Source organism: Bufo gargarizans, chromosome 8, assembly GCF_014858855.1.
Source record: "Bufo gargarizans isolate SCDJY-AF-19 chromosome 8, ASM1485885v1, whole genome shotgun sequence".
Lineage (NCBI taxonomy): Eukaryota > Metazoa > Chordata > Amphibia > Anura > Bufonidae > Bufo > Bufo gargarizans.
In genome coordinates, this window is record NC_058087.1 from 196009801 (window position 1) to 196036731 (window position 26931).

General features: G+C 44.5%; 2 protein-coding genes across 2 annotated transcripts in view; both read right to left on the reverse strand.

Annotated features, from left to right (window-relative positions):
- Positions 1 to 26931, reverse strand: part of LOC122944600 — a 565582-nt gene that overhangs the window by 519747 nt on the left and 18904 nt on the right. The gene's annotated exons all lie outside the window — the stretch shown is intronic.
- Positions 1471 to 4089, reverse strand: LOC122944593 (E3 ubiquitin/ISG15 ligase TRIM25-like). The gene has a single exon (XM_044303025.1). The coding sequence runs from the start codon at positions 4046 to 4048 to the stop codon at positions 2480 to 2482; it is 1569 nt and encodes a 522-aa protein (XP_044158960.1). The 5' UTR covers positions 4049 to 4089; the 3' UTR covers positions 1471 to 2479.

Here is a 26931-nt window from a genome sequence, read left to right on the forward strand (position 1 = left end):
GACATACAGCTCTGCTACATACACTGCTCAACTACACAGACATACAGCTCTGCTGCATATACTGCTCAACTACACAGACATACAGCTCTGCTACATACACTGCTCAACTACACAGACATACAGCTCTGCTACATATACTGCTCAACTACACAGACATACAGCTCTGCTACATATACTGCTCAGCTACACAGACATACAGCTCTGCTACATATAGTGCTCAACTATACAGACATACAGCTCTGCTGCATACACTGCTCACCTACACAGACACACAGCTCTGCTGCATACACTGCTCACCTACACAGACACACAGCTCTGCTGCATACACTGCTCACCTACACAGACATACAGTTCTGCTGCATACACTGCTCAGCTACACAGACATACAGCTCTGCTGCATACACTGCTCAACTAACCAGACATACAGCTCTGCTCCATACACTGATCAACTACACAGACATACAGCTCTGCTACATACACTGCTCAACTACACAGACATACAGCTCTGCTCCATACACTGCTCAACTATACAGACATACAGCTCTGCTGCATACACTGCTCAGCTACACAGACACACAGCTCTGCTACATACACTGTTCAACTACACAGACATACAGCTCTGCTGCATACACTGCTCAACTACACAGACATACAGCTCTGCTGCACACACTGCTCAGCTACACAGACACACAGCTCTGCTGCATACACTGCTCACCTACACAGACATACAGCTCTGCTGCATACACTGCTCAACTACACAGACAGACAGCTCTGCTGCATACAGTTCTCACACTGATATACAAAAGATAATAAGCAGGTGGCTCACTTTGATTTGCCACGACAGGTGCACAGGTTCAAAAAACACCCCTTGGTTCTAATGGATATATATGGATTGGATAGAACCGGCACTCAAAACAATCGGATTGTGCGTGGAAATAAATTAAAATTATTTATTAAACAATAAACGCTTAATAAGCTATATTCTGTGTACATCAGAGTAAACTCATAAAAATGACATAAAAGGCATATAAAAATAAATATCTCTGATATAGAGAAATCTTAAATGTTGGGCACAGCAAGCTGCATCCGTGTCCCCCCCAATTGGGTAAGGAAATTAGATCGCAGACGTCTGTGACAAAGCAGATTAATGTATTTGAAATATATTCAATAGCCTATATCCCACATAGTCCTAAATTTAGGGTAAAGGATAGAAGATAGTCAAATATGGTCTGTATATTGAACCATTGAACCAGTTCTCACACTGAAACAATGTATAGAGTTGGGACCAAGACACCTCGTCGTGTAGACGTCGCCTTAAACTGAGCGCGTGCGACCAGCTCAGCGCGACCGGCCAAAGATAAGGAAGAGAACAGCAGGTGGCGCTGTACAGATCCAGTGTATTGCAGATGCAGAACTCACTACCTGCGGTTATAACAGACATGATGGCGGAGGAGACCACAGACACCCAGATGACAGGACCGACAACTCTGATGGGACAGAAGTAGTCAGACATTTATTCCATAAAAAGGGAAAAAACACAACAAATGCCGCGTATAGTGCGGAAAGAAGCGTCACATTGTCACATCTCTACAGAAATAGGAAAAGCTGATTAATAATTATATGTTCCCCAAATGTGTCCCCGAAACATAAAGAAGCCCCTACAGCGACATCAGTGGAGGACGGGGAAGGGTTAATGATGCCCCCATGAGGTACGTGCACTCGGCGGTGTATCTCCGCTCCAGGATCCACACCTGTTACCTGCAGATCCTGACACGGATTTCCCCAGATCTCCCCCTCTGCATTGTAAAGGGAGAAATCCGCACGGACAATCCACCGGCCGCAGATCTCCGGATCCGCTCCGCAGGTCACTCCTGACGCAGGAAACTTCCGCTCCGTGTAGATGAGATACTGAGAATCCCATCTGCTTAGGCGGTATTATTTCACTCTGGAAAACCAGCAGGTAATACGCACCCCGCGCTTGTACCCGAAGGCCATCTGCGCACGTTGCGGAATACGCTCAGTCTTTCCAGGCGACTTCCCATGTGGAAAAACCGTAAGGAATTACAGCAAAGTGTATGAGATTACCCCCATCACGTACACTTCGCCCATTATTTCCGTGCGGATTCCCAGATCTGCGGCCCGTCAGTTATGTTTGTGGTTTTAGCTGCGGATTTCACCCTTTTCAGTGGAAAACCGCATCTTATCCGCACCAAAAACCGTAACCACACATTGCAGGTATTGGTGCGGATACGCTGCGGGTCTGATGGGCGTTCACCCGAACTCGTGTGCAGACGACGTAACTTTTCATTTGTCTCAAGCATCGATTCTGGATCTGATCTCCAAGGAATATAAAATAATCGTACAGTAACCCCCCCCCCATAGAGCCGCCATATACATTGTGTGATCGGAGGCTCCGCCCATACAGCGCTATATAGTGACTTATAGGCGGAGATTATAACGGGACGTGGACGCATCGGCCTCAGCTTATTATTCTAACAGAGGCTCCAGACCACAACCAGAAGACAACATGTAGGGGTTCAGAGAAGGAGGCGGTGAAGGTGTGTAAGTGTCTGATGGGGTCACACAGCTGATAGAAGGACAGACGCCCGGCCTCATAGTCTAAGAAGACCCCAAGTCTAGGACATGTTGTATCTACACTGAGGGGGGATCCGTCTGAGTCGTGATACACTCCACATTCTGCACCAGACATATACAAACACCAAGATTTATCATTATACATAATACTAGACTCCTCTCCTTCCCTTTCTATACTGGGATAGGACAGTCCGATGTCACATCTCCCTTTCAGGTTCCACTCTACCTCCCAGTAATGTCTTCCTGAGGAGAGGACACATCTGCTTAACACCTGGTCCCAATACAGGAACCTTCCCGGTGATTCTGGTCTGTCCTGTTTATCTTTAGATGCTGTTGCTGTTTTCAGATCTTCTGATATCTCCACATATTCATAAGCAGTGTCCTCATCCAGCAATATGTCTGGAACATGAAGCCCGAGCTCTGATGTGACATTGGTGACAATATCCCTTATAGATCGGTGTAAGGTCAGTGAGATCAGAACCTCATCCAGATCATCCTCAGACCTGCCCTCTCCACCATCTCTCCCTGTGTCCTCATCATCTCCATGACCACATACTGTAATGTCACTTTCTTGTAGGAGTCTTATTGGGTCGGTGACATGACACATCTCCTCCACGTGACGCATCTTCCTGGACAGCTCGTCCTCCTCTATTTCCAGCTTCTTGATCAGATCAGATATCTGGGACACAATCTTCTCCTCCTGCCTGGAGATCTCGCTCAGCGCTTTCTTTTCTGCCATTTCCAGTTGTTCCTTAATGTCCATAAATAACTTCCTGACCTTCTTCCTCTTATCAGAGGCCTTCTCCTGGATATTCCTCTGACGATCCTGCAGATTCTGAAGTTTACTCTGAATTTCTGCTTTTTGAGGGTTTAGTTCCTCCAGATATTTCCTCAGCTTCTCTTTCTCCTTCTCAGAGGCCACGTCCAGTAGCTCCACGTCATGTCCCTTGTGGTCTCCGGCCACCCAGCAGGACACACAGATACAGGCGGCGTCCATCGGACAATAGTATTTCAGCACCTCCTTGTGTGTGGAGCATTTTCTGTGCAGAAACGACACAGTAGGTTCAATCAGACTGTGATCCACTGACTTGTTATGGGCTCCGAGATGTTCATGGCACATGGAGGTCTCACACTGCAGACATGTCCTCACAGCCGGGACAGGAGACTTAGTACAGTAAGTACAGAAGATCCTGGTCTCCTCCATGTCAGGCTGAGCAGATAAGAAACGCTCCACTATGTTCCTCAGCTTCCTGTTCTTCTCCAGGGCCGGACGCCCCGGATATTCTGCTCTGCAGTCAGGACAGGAATACACTCCAGCTGCCTTCTGTGCATCCAGCGCACTCACAATACACGAGCGGCAGAAGTTGTGTCCACATCTCAGGGATACGGGGTCTGTATAGAGGCTCAGGCAGATGGAGCAGTCCAGCTCGGCCCTCAGATCAGCAGACGCCATTGTGGTACGGAGGAGCAGGAATCGAAAGGGCAAAGTCTCTTCTGATAAGAGGGCGGAGAGCTCCTGTAGAAGAATTAACCCCTGCAGCTCAGAGATTGCATTCCACTGAGAAAAAAGCAGAAAACCCACTAAACGTCAGAAATCCATCAGAAATGTTGGGGAGAGTAAAGCAAACTTCACCTCTGTCTCCTCCAGTCAGGACAATGAGACATGTGGAGTATCACAGGTGACCCCTGTAGGAGGCTGATGATGGGCTCCATCCTGAGGAGCAGCGAGGGCAATCTTCTCAGGAATCAAGCTGAATGGATTATTTTTCCTCCCATCATCATTTATTTATTAAAGGGGTTCTCCGGGATTAACCTTTTTTTGCATTAAAAAATCTAACCTGTGGAGGAAAGATTAGTGACCAGATACTTACCTTCCAAAGTGCAGCCGTTCAGGAGATCTGCCTCCCGGTCACGTGGTTCCTCCAGATGTCTTTTCTTTGCTTCTGGAATAGTCCATCTTCTTGTCTTCCGCTCCTCTCTTCCTGGCTTGAGCAGGAGACGGATCATCACTAATGACGTCACCGCCTCCTGCGAGTCGAAGCGCCGGCCTCCATCTTCTTCACCCGCGCAGGCGCAGTACGCACAGTTACAGTGCGCATGCGTCCGACTCTCTGCTCCCTGTCCGTCCACATTCTCACTGCGCATGCGCCGTATCTCCGGTGAGTGAAGCGTCTTAAACTGCATCCTATAGCGATTATCCTACACTACTCAAAGGACTCAGGCTACTTTCACACTTGCGTTCAGAACGGATCCGTTTGCATTACCATGAACAAAAAATAAATAAAAATATATATATATTGTTTTTTTTTCATGGTAATGCAAACGGTTCCGTTTTGACTTTACATTGAAAGTCAATGGGGGACGGATCAGTTTGAAAATAGAGCCATATAGTGTCAAATTCAAACGGATCCGTCCCCATTGACTTCCATTGTCTGGACGGATCCGTTTGCCTCCGCACGGCCAGGCGGACACTCGAACGGAGCGGAGCCCAAACGCTGCCAGACTGATGCATTCTGAGCGGATCCGCATCCACTCAGAATGCATTAGGGCTGGACGGATGCGTTCGGGGCCGCTTGTCAGAGCCTTCAAACGGAACTCACAAGCGGAGCCCCGAACGCAAATGTGAAAGTAGCCTCATATAATTAGTAGTGTAGAAAATAAAGGACTAATAAACTTGTACTTGTGCTTTTGTTTCATTTCACCCTCGTCAGGCATTTGGGCAAATTGGTAAACTTGTCTGTATATCTTCAAAAAGGTGAGTGCGGTTATTTATTTTTTTGCCCTCATTTATCTAATATCTCTTTGTATATATATATTCAACTATATATTTATATGTATGTATATCTGTAAATTACCTTGTGTATAGATATCATTTTTTGTGTTGTTTTTTTATTTATTTATTTTGAATAAACTTGCAAGAAAGTATGTGAACCCTTTGGAATGATCTGGATTTCTGCACAAATTGGTCATAAAATGTGATCTGATCTTCATCTAAGTCACAACAATAGACAATCACAGTCAGCTTAACCTAATAACACACAAAGAGTTAAATGTTACCATGTTTTTATTGAACACACCATGTAAACATTCACAGTGCAGGTGGAAAAGTATGTGAACCCCTAGACTAATGACATCTCCAAGAGCTAATTGGAGTGAGGTGTCAGCCAACTGGAGTCCAATCAATGAGATGAGATTGGAGGTGTTGGTTACAGCTGCCCTGCCCTATAAGAGACACACACCAGTTCTGGGTTTGCTTTTCACAAGAAGCATTGCCTGATGTGAATGATGCCTCGCACAAAAGATCTCTCAGAAGACCTACAATTAAGAATTGTTGACTTGCATAAAGCTGGAAAGGGTTATAAAAGTATCTCCAAAAGCCTTGCTGTCCATCAGTCCACGGGAAGACAAATTGTCTATAAATGGAGGACGTTCAGCACTGCGGCTACTCTCCCTAGGAGTGGCCGTCCTGTAAAGATGACTGCAAGAGCACAGCGCAGACTGCTCAATGAGGTGAAGAAGAATCCTAGAGTGTCAGCTAAAGACTTACAAAAGTCTCTGGCATATGCTAACATCCCTGTTAGCGAATCTACGATAGTGTTTTACGTATCGTTCATGGGAGGAACCACAGAGGAAGCCACTGCTGTCCAAAAAAACATTGCTGCACGTTTACAGTTTGCACAAGAACCTGGACGTTCCACAGCAGCACTTGCAAAATATTCTGTGGACAGATGAAACCAAAGCTGAGTTGTTTGGAAGAAGCACACAACACTATGTGTGGAGAAAGAGGCACAGCACACCAACCTCAAAACCTCATCCCAACTGTGAAGTATGGTGGTGGGGGCATCATGGTTTGGGGCTGCTCTGCTGCGTCAGGCCCTGGACGGATTGCTATCATCGAAGGAAAAATGAATTCCCAAGTTTATCAAGACATTTTGCAGGAGAACTTAAGGCCATCTGTCCACCAGCTGAAGCTCAACAGAAGATGGGTGTTTGTAACAGGACAACGACCCAAAGCATAGAAGTAAATCAACAACAGAATGGCTTAAACAGAAGAAAATCCGCCTTCTGGAGGGGCCCAGTCAGAGTCCTGACCTCAACCCGATGGAGATGCTGTGGCAGGACCTCAAGAAACCGATTCACACCAGACATCCCAGGAATATTGCTGAATTGAAACAGTTCTGTAAAGAGGAACGGTGAAGAATTACTCCTGACCGTTGTGCCCGTCTGATCTGCAACTACAGGGAACGTTTGGTTGAAGTTATTGCTGCCAAAGGAGGGTCAACCAGTTATTAAATCCAAGGGTTCACATACTTTTTCTTGCAACTGTATAAAAATATCCGCACACAAATATATTTTTAGATGTATGTATTTATGTATATTACGTATATATAATACTTATAGCAAAAAGGCAGCAATCAAAAATGTATAGAAATGCTCCCCCAGGTGGATACGTGAAGTTTCATCTGAACTTTAGAGCCGAAACGTCGCGCATCCACAGGGGGAATAAACTTTTAGCATTTTTATATTTTTTGAAAAGTGCATTTCGGCTATCTTGTGTATTGGGCAATGGTATCGTCCCCTCCAGCGCGCGCCTAGTTTTCTCTTTATCTGATGCTGTTAGTTATACACACAATGGCCGCTCACAAGACCTCATCCGTTTATCAGTTAAATGCTGACTATTCTGCTGCGCACAAGGTAGAAGAACAGGACGCGTTCTCTAATGTGCGGCTCGGCTACACGGATTTGGACAGTACAAAGATGTTCTCATGTCCGGACCCCATTTTCTGTCAGAACCCATGGGTCCATGTGCGATATACAGAAAATGAGAATCGCACTCCCGAAACCACTTCTTTATTTAAAGTTGTTTTCCCATTTCAGACAAAGGGCGTATCGCTAGGATAAACTGCGTTATCTGATCGGCCTAGATCTCAGCTCTGGAACCCGCACCTACACCGAGAACGGGGAGCGCACATTAGCGCCGGGCGTACTGCACATGTGAAGCCTCCCTCCATTCATTTCTATGGGGACGCGGAAAATAGACGAGCGCTGTCTCAGCCATTTACGCCGACACAATGGAAATGAACGGGAGTAGCGGCCACACAAGCGCCGTGCGCTCCCATCACTGCTATGGGTGGAGCGCCTGGTGGTGGCCGGACCCAGGAAAACCCGGGGTCCTCCTGCGACCACCTTCCCAGATCCGTTCTCAGAGTAGGTTCGGGTACCAGAGGTGGGACCCGCAATGATAAGACGCGGGGTCACATCCTAGCGATCTGCCCACATTGTCAGAAATAGGAAAACCACTTAAAACTAGTATTAGCGCTATAGAAATAAGGAGCCGCCTCTTCATAACTTCCGCGGATCCACCCCCGCTAAAAAGCCATACATCTTCATAGCTTCATAGAAAATGGTAAATGAGACCTCCGCTTCCACCCGCCGACCCCACACCCGCTGTTGTAGACCCGCCGTGTGCAGGGAGAATTCACAGATTGCGCCAACACTAGCCGTTACGCCACAAACTGCGCCTCAAATACGCCTAAGGCTACTTTCACATCCGCGCTTTCCCCTTCCGCTGCTGAGATCCTTCATAGGGTCTCAATAGGGTGGGAAAAAGCTTCAGTTTTGTCCCCATTCATTGTCTATGGGGACAAAACTGAACTGAAGGGAACGCAACGCACCAGAACGCATTCCGTTACGTTTCATTGCGTTCCCATGACACACACAAAAGAGCTGCAAGCAGCGTTTCTGACTGCGTACTGATAAACTGATCACAAAGGGATCAGTCGTGACTCACAATGTAAGGGCTCATGTACACGACGTGTGCTGGCCGTGCCGTGCATTGGGGACCGCAATTTGCAACATCCGTGCGGTGTCCGCAGACAGATCCAGACCCATCAATTTAAATGGGTCCGTGATCTGTCCACACCGCAAAAAAGTAGTGCATGCAGTGCGGAGACACGGACAGGAAACTTACGGAAGCTCTCCGTACTGCTTACGTTCCGTACCTCCGTTCTGCATCTCCTGGATTTCGTACCTATTGAAGTGAATGGGTCCACGATCCGTGAAGCAGGATGCACTCAGCCAGTGACCGTGTATTGCGGGCCACAATACGGCCACGGGGCGCACAGTTCGTGTAAAGCCTGGTGCCATATTGGTGACCGCATTTGCGGATGCGCAATACATGGGCACCGTTCCGTGTGAATTCTGCATCAAGGATGCGGACCCATTCATTTCAATGGATCTGCAAATCCGGAGATGCAGAACGGAACGGAACACTACTGAAGCACCACGTAGTGATTTTTGGGGTTCCGTTCCGTACTTTCGCAACCCAAAAAACTTGCTCTATCTTTTTGCGGAACGGGCAGGGATAGCGGACCCATTGAAGTGAAAGGGGCCGCGATCCCCATGCGGCTGGCACACGGCGGGTGCCCGTGCATTGCATACTGCAGTTGCGGTCCACAGCACGGTCACGGGCTTCACGCGGTCGTGTGGACAACAAGACCTTACAATGGTTTTAGTGATGGATCTTTCTTGGCCATTTTAGAGATAATACAACCGGATCCGTCTACAAATGCTGCCCGTCTGCGAGCAGATTGCCGGATCGCTCTGCCGCAGTGTGACAGTCGCCTTATCACTGAAACATCATTTTAGCGGCCCATAGACTTCTATTATAACGGAATGAATAAAGGCAATCCGCTGTGCAATCCGTCATATAATTGCTGATTGGTCCGTGGTAATGGGATCCAGAACGCAATTCACCTTTTACCAGTAAACGAAGCGCGAACGCTCATCTCTATCAATATATCCAAGGAGATGGAGAACTTATCCCGGGTGTTTATATAAATCATTATATCCAGGGGAATAAATGTGCAATTTTGAAGACTAACTTTGAACAACGATCTTTCCAGGAAAGAATTTAAAAATGATTTCAATATAAATGTAACCGATTTTCAAACATTGTTTTATATAAGAATAACATTTTTATGATGTTTTTAGAAAGCCTTCCTGCATCGTCCGACGCTGTTCATCGCCGACTAATAGAAGGGATCCATCAATAATTCTTCATCCTTTTCCTACGCAGCCCGAAGAATGAGACAATGGCTGATCCAAAGCGGGCAATGTGCAAACGATCTAGAAATGATGGTCAAAAAAGTTACTGAAGGAAAGTTGCGTGACACATACCGCATACGCTCTTTACATGTTCCCTCTGATGCCGATACCGACCACGAAGAACGGAGAAGGCTACGACCAAATGCCAAACCCACTATTTCTAAAAGACATTTGTTATAACCGGAGAACCTTCAACGAGTCTATAGAAACAATTATGGAAACTAGACATACCGCTGTGGAAACTGTTAGGCCTCTTGCACACGGGCGTCGCGTGTGAGGGCCGGACAAGATGCGGGTGCGTTGTGGGAAAATGCGCGATTTGCAAAGCGTTTTTTTTTTTTGTATAAAAAATTGAGAGATCCGCTCACCACTATTCCCCCAGGGTAGGTGCACCAACCACAATTTGAGTACACCCCTCAAAAAGTAGATTAAATTGTGAAAGAATATGGATGGGCTCATATATGGAGGTAATTAGGACACAATTTATTATTAAAATATACAATAAAAATACAATCGCCAGACGCGTTTCGGGGAGACGCCGTCCCCTTCCTCAGTGGCATACCCCGAATGTAATATTTGTAATTGGATTCAATTGCACATATAACACTGCAAAGACAGTGAAAAAAAACGCACCTTTACAAAAAAGCCGCATTGAAACCGCAAGCAACATAGAATGCTGTAAAAATGCGGATTCTGACCAGTCCTTGAGACACAACTCAAATCCAGAACGGATTTTGAGAAAGACTGGAAACTAGTAAAAAATATAATGATTGAGAAAATCGGGGTATGCCACTGAGGAAGGGGACAGCGTCTCCCCGAAACGCGTCTGGCGTAAGACCTTGAACAAATACCCCGTTTATATGAATCCAAGTGCACTTTTGAAGAAATAGGAGCTTTTTCTACTTCACCCAAAAAAGACCTAAAGACGTCATTTGCCTGCGCCTGGAAGGTACGTGATCCTCACCCCAAACCGGACCTTAAAACCAGCGGTGAGAGACACGTGGGACGCGATTAAACTCCACAACCGGGACGCCGGTATATAGTGTGGAACACGGACTTACTCGCAAGTCCCAGCAGGTCGCAGGCTCAGGTAAGCCCACACAGCGGGTAAAGATTTGGGAACGGAATGAATTGCATTGGAAACGTATATTAAGGACTCCCATTATAGCGATTCCATCTGGATACAACAGCTTCCTATTGATACAGAAAGACTGGTTATACTTTGCAACAGCTCTTTGTGGCTGTATAAAGAGACTGGTTACATACAAAGACCGCCAAGGAACTTCGTCTCTATGTGCAATCATATCTTTAAGGCTATGGATTATTAATACAGGACAACTGAGTGGCAAATACCTTTTAGGACCAAATATATCACCATAGGTGAAAAATGTTTTTATAGTATGTTGGCCTCTTACCAATGTTATTATAGAGAAATATCATAGATTTGAACAGGGAATGATTACCGCAATTATCCCACTGGTATTATAGTACTCAAACTCCCGGGACCTACAGCCCTGAGATTATCAAGTGGGGACTTGCTTGGATTATCAGCCCCAGGTCTTGAAAATAGTATAATTCACTGTACCACATTGTTTATGGATTTTATATTGTGATTGTTTTTTGTTTTTTTGTTGTAAACTTCTCTTTATTGAAAAGTACAGGTAAATGCAGCATTCGAGTAGAAGAGACCCACCTCTCGATGCACATTAGGATAACATGTATAGTTTTTGCATTGCAGAGTTCCTTCTTCTGGTGGTACAATTATACATGATAACGACACTTCTTTTCCGCCGAACCCGCCTCTTACATGTCCCTTTCTTTATTTTATATTTTGTTTTTATTATTTTAAAACATCCACAACAAAATCCCCCCTCCCCCCCTCATCTCAGATACTCACTTATTGCAAAGGTTCCTTAATCGCGTACTCGTTATCATGCACATGGCGGATTACATTACAAATGACTTCCTCCTCTTGGCAGCGGCGAGGAATGCTTCGTATGGATTTGGCACCATTTATCTGATGTTCCTAACTTCAAGTACCACTCTGTATATATGAACGGACCAATATGAGTGACTATGTCCTGTTCTGGTAGTAATGCTTCCATATACTGTCTCCGTTTTTTGAAGAAGGGTTCCGTGAGCTCCGTTTCCGTTTGTTCCGCTTCCATCCTTTCAGGTGTCAGACAGTTGTTAGTCTGCTGTACCACCTCTCCTATACTCGGCACTTTTGGAACCAGCCAGTGGCTTAACGGACACCTCTTAGCGGCCAAAAGTAGAACATGAAAAGCTGGTGGGATCTTTGGAAGCAGCTCATCCCTCCCCACATGGAACAGTAACATTTCTGGATCCATAGTAATTTTCAGATCACATTTTGAGCTCAACAAATCTAAGAGAGGCTTCCAGAAAATCTGCACCGTAGGGCATTCCCACAGCCCATGCGTGACATCGGTGTTTGATGTGTTACATTTTGGACAGTGCGTCAATTTTTCTGTCGACATTTGAGTGATTGATTTCGGTAAATGAAAGCCGTATATTGCCCTGTGCATAAGTTTGAAATATGTTTCCCTCCATATCTCACTACCTATCACCTTTCTAATAAGATTCCAGCCTTCTCTGAGCTGGTCTGGCAGTATCAAATTAGGGAAGAACTTGAGCCAGGATTTAAACAGTGAGTTATCCCCCAACTTAGAGTCAAAATCTCTCAGAAGACCATAGATGGTTGATAGATCTTTCCTCGGCACTGCAGAAAGCAAGAGTGAATCAAACGCATTGGCCGAAAACTCACTGGACAAATCTCTGACTCTGGATGACAGAAATGATATTAATTGTCGATATGCCAAGAATTGAGATGCCTCCAATTGGAATTTCAGCCTCAGGTCTTGAAAAGCATAGTATGTACCACTTTCTCGATTCCAGACATGATCCCCTTGTCTTTCCATGTAGCAAATTGAGCATTAATGCCAAGAGCTTTAAATTCCGGATGATCCCAGAGGGGCATAATCTTAGATATCTGAAAGGGGAGATTGAACATCTTTCTTACCGCTTTCCACGCTGCTATTGTGTCCCTAAATAAGACACTACGTTTAATGTTGCAAGGCAATTGCGCATATTTGGTATGCAGGAGAGCAGTTAGACTCCATTTCCTTTTCAACCCGTATAACCGAGTAGTGTGATGTATTATGTATCCAATCTACTCCATGTCTCAGTAGGCTAGCCAGATTGTATTTCCGAATATCCGGAAATCCTAACCCACCTCTATCTTTTTGCCTGCTCAGGGTCCTCATCGCTATCCTTCTCCTTTTTAGATTTCCATCTGAACTCCCTGAACACTCTTTGCAGATTCTGGATGTCTTTGTGTTTCAGGAGAATGGGCAGCGTCTGCATAGGGTATAATAGTTTGCTGAAACTCATCATTTTAATCAGTGAGCACCTACCTAACATCGATATGGGTAAGTTCGACCAATTGTGAAGTTCTGAAACAATTTTCTTAAATAGAGGGGGATAGTTAAGCGAACATAGAGTGTCAGGTGTCTTACCAATCTTTATACCCAGATATCTAATACACGAATTCGTTACCATAACTGGTACATCTTTCAACATGAGAGGGGGATAAATTCAGTAATTCACACTTGGATTTGTTGACTTTAAACCCCGACAGTTGGCCGAAATCATCGAGCAGTTTTAATAAAATAGGAAGTTCGGACGGTGGTTGCGATAAAAATACTAAGAGATCGTCCGCAAATAACGCATGCTTAAGGGGTTGGGACTTGATACTGATACCTTTAATGGACTGGTCCTGAACAATCACTTTAGACAGTGGTTCTAGAGCAATATTGAAAAGCAGGGGTGAAAGTGGGCACCCCTGCCTTGTTCCCTTTTGAAGAATAAACTGTTTTGATAGGAATCCCGGGATTGATATCCTAGCTATTGGGGAGCTATATAGTTTGTCTATGTACGTCCTAAAGGCGCCACTAAACCCCATCACATCCAACACCTCGTTCAACCATCTCCAGCTTACATTGTCAATGGCCAAGAAAGCTGGAGATGGGTGACAATGTGGTCTGGCCCTGATGTCATCGAGAATTGCCAAGACTTTGCGGATGTTATAAACCGCCGATCTACCCTGAACGAAACCCACCTGGTGCGGTGAGATAAGCCTGGGAAGGAAAGTGGCCAATCTGTCCTCCAAAATTTTGGAAATATATTTTAGGTCGCTATTAATCAGGGATATTGGGCGGTATGATGAAGGCAAAGTACAATCTTTACCTTCCTTCGGTAGGACTTTTATGTACGCTGTATTCACGTCTTGTGGTATCTCCTGCCCTTGTAAAATGTTGTTATACAATGTCGCAAGTATCCGGCCGATCTTAAGATTTAGTGCCTTGTAGAATTCGTTAGTGAAACCATCAGGCTCCGACGCCTTCCCATTGCTGGAGTTCCCAATGACCCTCTGAACTTCCTCCTCCGTAATCGGGTTGTTTAAAACATCTAACTCATCTCGGGACACTATCGGTAAGGATAAGGTGGCTAGCCATGGCTTTCCTTGAGTTCCTGGGTTCATAGTGGAAGCGTATAGTTCAGAATAAAATGTCTTAAAAGTATCCACTATTTGTTTGGGTTTTGTAAGTAAACAACCTTTTTTGTCTTTGATTGCAGTTATTTGACTGGAGGGTGTAAACCCTTTTGCTAGGTTCGCTAAAAGTCTTCCTGCTTCGTTACCATACTTATAATACTCTTCCCCTCTAGTTCCTCCCTCTTCCTAAGCCAACTGCCATGACTCTCTTTGGCTTCCACCCAGAGGGTTTTAGTAGATGTGGAGGGTCTCGAGATATATTGCGTATAGGATTTTCTGAGCACTTCTGTAAGTTCTCTCAACTTGTCATTTACCTTTATCTTCCAGCCTGCAATGTATGCCATTATCCTGCCCCTTAATACTGCTTTCCCCGCCCTCCACGCTAATCGGGTATCACTGGAAGGTGACTTCTCATTCCAGTATTCCATCCACCAATGGTTCAGCATTTCTACAAAGTTTTCATTAGATGTCAAATCTGAGGGAAACCTCCATAGAAAGTCACTACCTCTAGGCGGGGAATTCGTAAATTCCATGATCACTGGGGAGTGGTCTGAAATTACCAGGTCACCTATTTCCGTTGCAGTTGTGCGTTGCAGGAGTGATTCCGTAACTAAGAAGTAGTCAATACGTGACCAGGAATTATGCGGCTGGGAGAAATGAGTGAATTCTCTATCTTCTGGGTGAGTGGATCGCCACGCATCATACAAACGTAGGTCTGTTACTACTTTATCTAATATCAGATCCCTATGTCTAGGCTTAGGCTGACACTGTAAATTGCTGCGTCTATCCTCCGAAACAGACATAACGGTCTTCATATCACCAGCTACCAAACACAATGGCGCTGTATCCTGCAAAACCATTTGGCGTAGGGTATTAAAAAAGTTAGTATTGTTGTCATTTGGTCCATAGACGTTATATATACTTAATACGTCAGTTGCTAACTGAAGCCGTACATGGAGAAGTCTGCCCTCGCCATCTTCTGTGCTATCTTAAATGTTGCATCATAGGCGTCTATGAACCAAAAGCACCCTTTAGAACCAACTGCTGGTGACCCAACAACCTGACCCACCCACAAACGCCGCACAAAAGTGGGTTTCTTGTAGTAAAGCAATATCTGCCCGCAACCTTTTCAGATGTCGTAGGATCATAATCCGTTTGTGCGGGGACTTCAACCCCTTCACATGTGACAATTTTGATCATTTTTGTGCATTAAATCGGACACTTGCAGTACTACTTATTTCCCCCCTCATAAATGCACTATCCAGTATCTGAGATGAAAACACATGAACCCTTCCCCCAATAACAAGACCCCCCTCCCCCCCTGAAACACGCCTTATACCATTACTTTCAGACCTCGCTTCTTCCCAACATAGCATTACCACTCCCTTCAACATCTCGCTGAGATGATGTGTTAAAGTACAAACTCCAACTTTAGCCCCATGTAGAAGCTATAAACATAGTGAAAGAACATTTGTAGAAAATAACTTTCTGTGTGTCTAGGTCAACGGTCAATAGTGGCTGCAGCAAAAATACCTGGATTGTCCAGTAGCTAGACAGTTCCAAGTATGCAAGGTCCATTATGTGCCTTAGATCATGTCGATCCATTTCTGACAGGAACATAGAGCGATAACAGTCTTGTCCCGAATCCTGAATGTATCAGGTGATGCTATCACCGCTCCCCCCACTCACTGACCTGAGTCTCGCTGGACTGAGCGTCCCCCATAGTTATTATCATCACGCGGCGAGCGATCACCCTCATTACGAAGGACGTGCTGTAAGGCTCTTCTCGCCTCCTGTGGGTCCTGGTACGTATCAATGTTTCCCTCCGCATCATGGACCCTCAGTATCGCTGGGTATATCAGGGCAAATTTCACTTGCGCCTTATATAGATCCATGGCCGTCTTTAATATTGATTGGACCCTGGGCAAAAATGTACTTGGGCCTGGATCCTGCCTTCCCACACCTTAGCAGGCAATCACGCCTCCACCACAACACACACACAAAATCCACACATCTGGTAGAGTCCAGTGAATGACTAAATACTTCCAGTTCTGAAGACTCCAGCGGCTCAGGATCAGTGCTCTGGACTCAGGTGGAAGTGGGCACCGCTCTGCAGGAAGGAGACCGGGGCTCGGCTCACCCTAGTGTTACAGTGCACCCCAGCACCCCACAGTATGCAGTATAGCACCCTATAGTATACAGCACCACACAGTATGCAGTATAGCACCCCACACTATACAGTACCCCACAGTATATAGTAGAGCAGTATAGCAGCCCACAGTATACAGCCCACCACACAGTATACAGGCCCCCACACAGTATACAGGCCCCCACACAGTATACAGCCCACCACACAGTATACAGCCCACCACACAGTATACAGCCCACCACACAGTATACAGCCCACCACACAGTATACAGGCCCCCACACAGTATACAGGCCCGCACACAGTATACAGCCCACCACACAGTATACAGCCCACCACACAGTATACAGTCCCACACAATATACAGGCCCCCCACAGTATACAGGCCCCCCACAGTATACAGGCCCCCACACAATATATAGCCCACCACACAGTATACAGCCCACACAGTATACAGGCCCCCCACAGTATACAGCCCACCACACAGTATACAGCCCACCACACAGTATACAGGCCCCCACACAGTATACAGCCCACCACACAATATACAGCCCCCCACACAATATACAGCACCCCACTATACAGTAGTTTACAATATTAACATAACAGCCCCTGTCACCTTTTTCTGATGTAATCTTCACACAAAAAATCTCCACAGTTAACTTCTGCAACACTCCTGATAGGACCTGTGATGACCTCATAGCCATGTGACCAGTAATTGCTAGGTTACTGGTCACATGGTGATGATGTCATTAAGGTCCTAGATCACAACGTTAAAGTACACAGACAGCTTGACACCCGGGGCAGTAGCTAGCAGGGCTCAAGAGGCAGCTGCCCCTTTTGCCCCTTGGTAAAGACGGCCCTGTATAGATCTGAGCAGATTGAAGAAAATTCTCGCCACTTCCTGGTGACTTCTGCTGAAAAATCTTCAAACAACAGGGTTCTGGATCCCCTTAGCATCAGAGGTGCTTTAATATTCTTATAGGCCCTAAGTATGGCCGCTTTTTCAGAAAAATCGAGATAGCGTACGATCACCTGTCTCGGTCTTTGGTTAAGCGCCGCTTGTGATGCCAATTCCCGATTCTGCCGTCCTGCCGGTGACGGTGCTCGGCCTATCCGATGGGCTCTCTCAACCTTACAATGTGCAGGAAGGTTCAGTGCCTGGGGAAGCTCCTGTTCACATAATTTCACCAGCTCATGTAACGGTACAGTTTCAGCAATACCCACTAACCGTAGGTTGTTCCGTCTTGAACGGTTCTCCAGGTCATTCAATTTCATTAGGATCTTCTTGTTCTCTTGCTGGAGCCTGGAGCATTCCGCGCGGTAGTGACCCTGGTCATCTTCGATCGCTGCAATCCTCCCCTCTGCCTCAGTGAGACGGCGGCCATGTTCGGCCAAGTCCTGATGGATCTGTGACAGGGAGGCAGTTACCGTGGTAGAAAGAGAGTCCTGCAGGTCAGGTAATATACGAGCCGCAACTTCTAGAGCCAACTGTTTGTAGTCGACTGTGAATTCATCTCCGTGATCGAGATCATCTGTAGCCTCGTCACCTGCCTGTGTAGGCGGCTTCTCTGTGAGAGACTCTTGGGCGGCCATATCCGTTAGGTTTCGCGCCACTGATTGAGACCTGGTAACTTTCATCGGTCCTTTCTGTTTATTCCTGCTCCCCATTGTAACCAGGTACTCCATATGAAACCGGGAGTACTCCTTGAGTGGTAGGCCCAGACTGTGACTGCTGTCAAGTCCGGTATGTCGGGGATTCAGTCTTTTAGGTAGCGGGCGTCAGCGGAGCTCTTACTCAGCGCGACTTGCCATGTTGGCGCCGATACTGGAAGTCGCAAAGCGTTTTAATGCGTTTTGAACGCGCGTGAGAAAAATCGGCATGTTTGGTACCCAGACCCGAACCCAGACTTCTTCACAGAAGTTCGGGTTTGGGATCGGTGTTGTGTAAATTTTATTTTCCCTTATAACATGGTTCTAAGGGAAAATAAAAGCATTCTTAATACAGAATGCTAAGTAAATTAGCGCTGGAGGGGTTAAAATAAATAAATAAATAATTAAACTCACCTTAATCCACTTGTTCGCGAAGCCCGGCTCGTCTTCTTTCTTCTTCTTTGAGGACCTGGGAGAAAAGGACCTTTGGTGACGTCACTGCACTCATCACATGGTCCGCCACATGGTCCATCACCAGGATCATGTGATGAGCGCAATGACGTCACCAGGTGAGGAAAGTTATAACTCTTGCTTACACCCACCGCTTACTCCAGAACTAATAAATAATAATAAGTGGCTTATCTCAGACTCTCCTGCAATGGATCAGCTGAAGAATATTGTACTGAGAAAAGCACTTCTTCGTGACCTCAGGCAAATTACCTGCTTCTGCCTCACAGGTGACTTAGAAGTCTACCACAGTGTTAGTGTAAAGTACAGGACAAAAAGAGTTCATTATTACATTGATGGAATGGTGGCAAGAACCCAGCTTGGACCATAATCGAAATGTTGAGCGTTTCCGGGCGGTGGTGAGAAAGAGCACCACATACGGTGATCCGATCGGAACTGGACGTCATCGTGTTGAGTTTTCAAGAGCTCGCAAAGACTGGGTTGTCAAAGCCTTATATGAACCTACATCACAGGACTTCGTAAAGGACATACTACAAGATGCCCTACGTATCATGAAGAAAGAACTTGCCACCTCATGGCAATCTCGACGATCATCTTACCCACCAAATATTGCCACACTTCCTAAACCGGATGGACAAGAACTTATTCAAGAACATCAATCCAGATTCTGAATTCACCTTATTTCACTATTTGAAATATTTGTTTAATAAAATGTTTAAATTGATAAATTAAAGTGGTTATTCGGGTTTAGAGCTGAATCCGGACATACCCTGAATTTCACCCAGGCAGCCCCCTGACAAGAGCATCAGAGCTTTCCGTGGAGTTACAGGGACGTAGCGGGCTCTCCTACGGGCTGCCAGGCGGAGGCTTCAGCCCAGCAGTGAGCCCGGTGATGCCACCTGGCACTGATGGGTGGACGCCTCCGCCGGGCAGTGTGTACTAGTAAATAAAAGAGCCCTTGCCCTGCGTGATCCTGCACAGGGAAAGGGGGAGCATCTGAGCAAACTGCTCCGATGCTCAAGTCGGGGGGACGCCTCGCTGAAATTATGGGTAAGTCCGTGATCAGCTCTGAACCCGGACAACCACTTTAATTGTTATGTACTGATATTTACCTGATAAAATATATATTTGTAAAATAAACGCAAATGCTTTTAGGTTAACAATTTTTTAATTTTAAAAATGAAATATATGTTTAAACATTACAAAATGGAAGCCATATATTGTTCAAGGCAAAGTAATGAATAAATTGCACCAACGGAGATCAGAAATGATTCTTCTGCGTAGAAAAAGAACATTGTTTTTAGAAATGTAGATGGGACGGATGAGAACTAACGTCATACATTGTAAACCATTTGAAACCAGTATAGGTTTGATTTGGCTCAGGAAAAGTTACTGGGATTTTGTTCACTGCACAGGATGGTATCGGTGCTCGATGTCCTTGTCCCAGGAGGCCATAAACTATGCTGGTAAATTTGTGATTTGCAGTTAGACGGATAATTCTGTAGGAAAATAAAAATAAATTATAAATGTATTTTACTTAGAACATTCGTGCAGGTTTTGTGCTGTTAGACTTGCAGATGAGCAGCAGATTGTATGGAGAGAAGCGTTCCTTGCCGACAGTCGGCTGCTTGTTCAGTGACGGCGCCATTTACATGCAGCGATCTCAGCCGCAGGATGAGAACGAGCAGATGCTATTTTGATATCTCGTACACATACAGGATCGCGGTTTCTGGCCAGCAGATTGCTGTCTTGAAGTCATGATTCCATATCTGTCACCTGAATGATTGCTTGGCCGACATCCTTCTAGATCCGTATACTGGTCCAGCTCGCCCAAACCAGTGATTGGCATTCAATAGAGAGGAGAAGGTGTAGGTGCATGGTTGTAGCTTTAGGCGAAGTAGCTGTTATGTAGCCCGCACCTCATCCATATTTTTTTCGGATCCGTTTTTTGCGTACCACAAAATACTGAAAAAGCCATACAGTCATGTATAAGAGGCCTTAGGCTTCTTGCACACAAATGCGTGTCACAATGCACGAACACCCACTGTGGGAAAGCCATAGCGGATTGCGGACCCATTCACTTTAATAGGACCGCTGTCCAGCCGTTCCTCAAAAAGATAGAACATGCCCTATCTTTTTGCGGAACGGAAGTACGGAAAGAAACACCACGGAAGCACTCCGTACTGCTTCTGTAGGGTTCCGTTCAGTGCTTCCGTTCCGCACCATTTCACATCTCCGGATTTGCGGACCCATTGAAGTGAATGGGTCCGCATTCGTGAGGCATAATTCACACGGAACGGTGCCCGTGTATTGCAGACCTGCAAAAGCGGTTTTCAATACAGCCACGGAGCGCACATGTTCGGTGTGTCGTCCGTATTTTCTGCAGACCCATTTAAATGAATGGGTCCATATCCTATCTGTGAAAAAAACCTAATGGACACGGAAACAAAATACGTTCGCGTGCACGAGGCCTCGTTTTGCTGAACGGACTTACGGACTCAAACATTACTTTCAGGAAACGGGTCTGTGTACAGTTTGCCAAAAATGTGCATTGGACACGGAGGCAAAATTTTTAAGTGTGCGTGAGGTCCGAGCGAGAGCTGATTGGAAGAAAAAACATCCAGCTCCACGTCTAAGCAGGAAACACTTTTTATTGATGCGGTTAAAAATCTTCATACAGGACAGTTTCGTCAACGCGTTTCAGACCATATGACAATTTTGGTCCTTCCTCATGACATGTGAAACTTGCAATGGATTGTGCCTTATGTGCTGCCCAAGCACCTGCCCGTGCAATCAGCAGGTCACGTGGCCCAGAGAGACACACCCGGCACAATCACTGTTAACACTTAAAAAGCCAAACTCAGTGTAATAAATTAATACAAATGGATACAAAAACATGCACAAAAAACTGTGTTATCTAGAAAAAAAAATAGACATATAGGCACATGACCCTACTAAACAACAATACAAAAAAAGAAAAACACAAGCAAAAAATCCTCTCAGTGCTGCAAAATAAGATCGTGTCTTTTATATAAACCCCTTGGTTGCCGGGAATCCAATTAAAAAATCCAAAATGCTTAATGACAATTTTTATTTGCAGGTGTCAGGAGTGTCGATGGGGGCCAAGTTCTTGGCGTGGTGGGAGGGACACTTTCTCCTCATCGACACTCTTCCTATGATCGGATGCGGTGGTATGGTCGCTACATCGACGACCTGCTCATGGTTTGGTCTGGTGATGTGGCGGCCATACCACTGTTTGCCGATTATTTGAATTCATGTTTGAAGCTATATCATTCAGTCTCCAACATGAAACCTGCACAGTCAATTATTTAGACTTGTGCCCCAGTGGGAATTTCGGGACCTCCAGAGTGGACACCTCCACCTTCAGAAAGGAATTAGCCGGCAATACCATTTTGTATGCTACTTCATGTCATCCCCCACACACCGTATTCAATATTCCTAAGGGAGAAATAATTCGGACGCGCCGGAATTGTTCTGATTTAAATAAGTTCTCCCAGGAGGCCAACAATGTAACTAATAGACTGCTGTCCAGATCTTATCCAAAAAAGTATATACAGTACAGACCAGAAGTTTGGACGCACCTTCTCATTCAAAGAGTTTTCTTTATTTTCATGACTATGAAGATTGTAGATTCACACTGAAGGCATCAAAACTATGAATTATCACATGTGGAATTATATACATAACAAAAAAGTGTGAAACAACTGAAAATATGTCATATTCTAGGTTCTTCAAAGTAGCCACCTTTTGCTTTGATTACTGCTTTGCACACTCTTGGCATTCTCTTGATGAGCTTCAAGAGGTAGTCACCTGAAATGGTCTTCACTTCACAGGTGGCCCTGTCAGGTTTAATAAGTGGGATTTCTTGCCTTATAAATGGGGTTGGGACCATCAGTTGCGTTGTGGAGAAGTCAGGTGGATACACAGCTGATAGTCCTACTGAATAGACTGTTAGAATTTGTATTATGGCAAGAAAAAAGCAGCTAAGTAAAGAAAAACGAGTGGCCATCATTACTTGAAGAAATGAAGGTCAGTCAGTGAGCCGAAAAATTGGGAAAACTTTGAAAGTAAGGGCTATTTGACCATGAAGGAGAGTGATGGGGTGCTGCGCCAGATGACCTGGCCTCCACAGTCACCGGACCTGAACCCAATCGAGATGGTTTGGGGTGAGCTGGACCGCAGAGTGAAGGCAAAAGGGCCAACAAGTGCTAAGCATCTCTGGGAACTCCTTCAAGACTGTTGGAAGACCATTTCAGGTGACTACCTCTTGAAGCTCATCAAGAGAATGCCAAGAGTGTGCAAAGCAGTAAGCAAAGCAAAAGGTGGCTACTCTGAAGAACCTAGAATATGACATATTTTCAGTTGTTTCACACTTGTTTGTTATGTAGATAATTCCACATGTGATAATTCATAGTTTTGATGCCTTCATAGTCATGAAAATAAAGAAAACTCTTTGAATGAGAAGGTGTGTCCAAACTTTTGGTCTGTACTGTATGTACTGCCAGAAATTCCATGATGGATATGGACAGGCCAGAAAAAATTGCCTGACCATTATACCTGTCCAGTTGTTTCCTGGAATCGACAGTTTTTGTCACTCAATGCAGCCAGGAATATTCAGAAATGTGCCAGATTATTAAGAAATATTCACCGCTACTGGCTTGTGACAAACAATGGACGGATGTGATGGCTGATGGCATCAGATGTACGGCTCGCAGGGCATCCTCCTTGGGCAATATCATCAGTCCCAGTCTTTTTCAAGATAAAAGCAAAATAACCGCACCTCAGACATGGCTTGTGAACAAGGGCAGCTACAGGTGTGGCCACCATAGGTGCATTTGTTGTGAACATACCAGGGTCAGCAAAAGGTTCAGATCTACTGCAAACAACAAGGAATAGGATATAAAATCTTATCTAAATTGCAATAGTAAATTTGCGGTTTATCTGATCACTTGCGACCTTTGTAATCTGCAATACGTGGGATGTACCAGCAATGAAATAAAGACCAGAGTTGGTAGACATATATCTGATATTCCCCATTATAAAAGCCGCAACATCTCAGCGGCGAGTCCGCACTTTGCAATAGTACATGGGGGCGACACGTCTCACTTAGTAGTACAGGGGATTGAAAGAGTTGGTTTTTCGGTGAGAGGGGCGACCACAGAAGAAAACTACTAAACAGAAAAGCATTTTGGATTTTTCAATTGGATTCACGGCAACCAAGGGGTTTAAATAAAAGACACAATCTTATTTTGCAGTACTGAGGGGATGTTGTGCTTGTGTTTTTCTTTTTGTGTATGTACAGTCGTGGCCAAAGGTTTTGAGAATTACATAAATATTGGAAATTGAAAAAGTTGCTGCTTAAGTTTTTATAATAGCAATTTGCATCTACTCCAGAAGGTTCTGAAGAGCGATCAGATGAATTGCATCGTCCTTCTTTGCCATAAAAATTAACTTAATCCCAAAAAAATCCTTTCCACTGCATTTCATTGCTGTCATTAAAGGACCTGCTGAGATCATTTCAGTAATCGTCTCGTTAACTCAGGTGAGAATGTTGACGAGCACAAGGCTGGAGATCATTATGTCAGGCTGATTGGGGTAAAATGGCAGACTTGACCTGTTAAAAAGGAGGGTGATGCTTGAAATCATTGTTCTTCCATTGTTAACCATGGTGACCTGCAAAGAAACGCGTGCAGCCATCATTGCGTTGCATATAAATGGCTTCACAGGCAAGGATATTGTGGCTACTAAGATTGCACCTCAATCAACAATTTATAGGATCATCAAGAACTTCAAGGAAAGAGGTTCAATTCTGGTTAAGAAGGCTTCAGGGCGTCCAAGAAAGTCCAGCAAGCGCCAGGATGGTCTCCTAAAGAGGATTCAGCTGCGGGATCGGAGTGCCACCAGTGCAGCGCTTGCTCAGGAATGGCAGCAGGCAGGTGTGAGCGCATCTGCACGCACAGTGAGGCCAAGACTTTTGGAAGATGGCCTGGTGTCAAGAAGGGCAGCAAAGAAGCCACTTCTCTCCAAAAAAAACATCAGGGACAGATTGATCTTCTGCAGAAAATATGGTGACTGGACGGCTGAGGACTGGGGCAAAGTCATATTCTCCGATGAAGCCTCTTTCCGATTGTTTGGGGCATCAGGAAAAAGGCTTGTGCGGAGAAGAAAAGGTGAGCGCTACCATCAGTCCTGTGTCATGCCAACAGTAAAGCATCCTGAGACCATCCATGTCTGGGGTTGCTTCTCATCCAAGGGAGTGGGCTCACTCACAACTTTGCCCAAAAACACAGCCATGAATAAAGAATGGCACCAAAACACCCTCCAACAGCAACTTCTTCCAACAATCCAACAACAGTTTGGTGAAGAACAATGCATTTTCCAGCACGATGGAGCACCGTGCCATAAGGCAAAAGTGATAACTAAGAGGCTGCTGCTCTCAGTGATGTAAATCCCGGAGGTAAATGGCGACCAGTGATGTTAGATCGCTGAGTTGGTGGTAGCTGGAATTTGGGTCCGGGATTTAGGAGTGACTGAAGAGTTTGGGTGGGAAGGTCACTCCCATACTCCATCTCCTGTGTTACCACCTCACCCAGCTGAAAGCTAATTTAAAAGACTCACTGTCAGTGTGTGGTTGGTGTTGGTCTGCAGAGGACTTAGGACGGAGCTTTCATCTCCACAGTGTTCCTGAGAAGGGAAAAGACAAGATTCTGCAGAAAGGTGACTCCTGTATTTTTGCCTGTGTAAAATTTGAACTGTTATATGACACATGAGGGCTGAAGACAAGTGCTTAATGTGAAAAAGCCATCCTGTTGGAAAAAATTTGAGTTGTGTTTTTTTTCCAATAAAACCCTTATGTTGCATCCAATCCTGCCGACTGCCTACTATTTGTACAGCTAACCTCCACAAGGTGAATGGAGCTCTTTAAGTCCGTAGTTATATTCTTGTACATAGGAGCAGTATTATAGTAGTTATATTCTTGTACATAGGAGCAGTATTATAGTAGTTATATTCTTGTACATAGGAGGCAGTATTATAGTAGTTATATTCTTGTACATAGAAGGCAGTATTATAGTAGTTATATTCTTGTACATAGGAGCAGTATTATAGTAGTTATATTCTTGTACATAGGAGCAGTATTATAGTAGTTATAGTCTTGTACATAGGAGCAGTATTATAGTAGTTATATTCTTGTACATAGGAGCAGTATTATAGTAGTTATATTCTTGTACATAGGAGGCAGTATTATAGTAGTTATATTCTTGTACATAGGAGCAGTATTATAGTAGTTATATTCCTGTACATAGGGGCAGTATTATAGTAGTTATATTCTTGTACATAGGAGGCAGTATTATAGTAGTTATATCCTTGTACATAGGAGCAGTATTATAGTAGTTATATCCTTGTACATAGGAGCAGTATTATAGTAGTTATATTCTTGTACATAGGAGCAGTATTATAGTAGTTATATTCCTGTACATAGGAGCAGTATTATAGTAGTTATATTCTTGTACATAGGAGCAGTATTATAGTAGTTATATTCTTGTACATAGGAGCAGTATTATAGTAGTTATATCCCTGTACATAGGAGCAGTATTATAGTAGTTATATTCCTGTACATAGGGGCAGTATTATAGTAGTTATATTCTTGTACATAGGAGGCAGTATTATAGTAGTTATATCCTTGTACATAGGAGCAGTATTAGAGTAGTTATATTCTTGTACATAGGAGGCAGTATTATAGTAGTTATATCCTTGTACATAGGAGCAGTATTATAGTAGTTATATTCTTGTACATAGGAGCAGTATTATAGTAGTTATATTCTTGTACATAGGAGCAGTATTATAGTAGTTATATTCCTGTACATAGGAGCAGTATTATAGTAGTTATATTCCTGTACATAGGAGGCAGTATTATAGTAGTTATATTCTTGTACATAGGAGCAGTATTATAGTAGTTATAGTCTTGTACATAGGAGCAGTATTATAGTAGTTATATTCTTATACATAGGAGCAGTATTATAGTAGTTATATTCTTGTACATAGGAGGCAGTATTATAGTAGTTATATTCTTGTACATAGGAGCAGTATTATAGTAGTTATATTCCTGTACATAGGAGCAGTATTATAGTAGTTATATTCCTGTACATAGGAGGCAGTATTATAGTAGTTATATTCTTGTACATAGGAGCAGTATTATAGTAGTTATAGTCTTGTACATAGGAGGCAGTATTATAGTAGTTATATTCTTGTACATAGGAGCAGTATTATAGTAGTTATATTCTTGTACATAGGAGCAGTATTATAGTAGTTATATTCTTGTACATAGGGGGCAGTATTATAGTAGTTATATTCTTGTACATAGGAGCA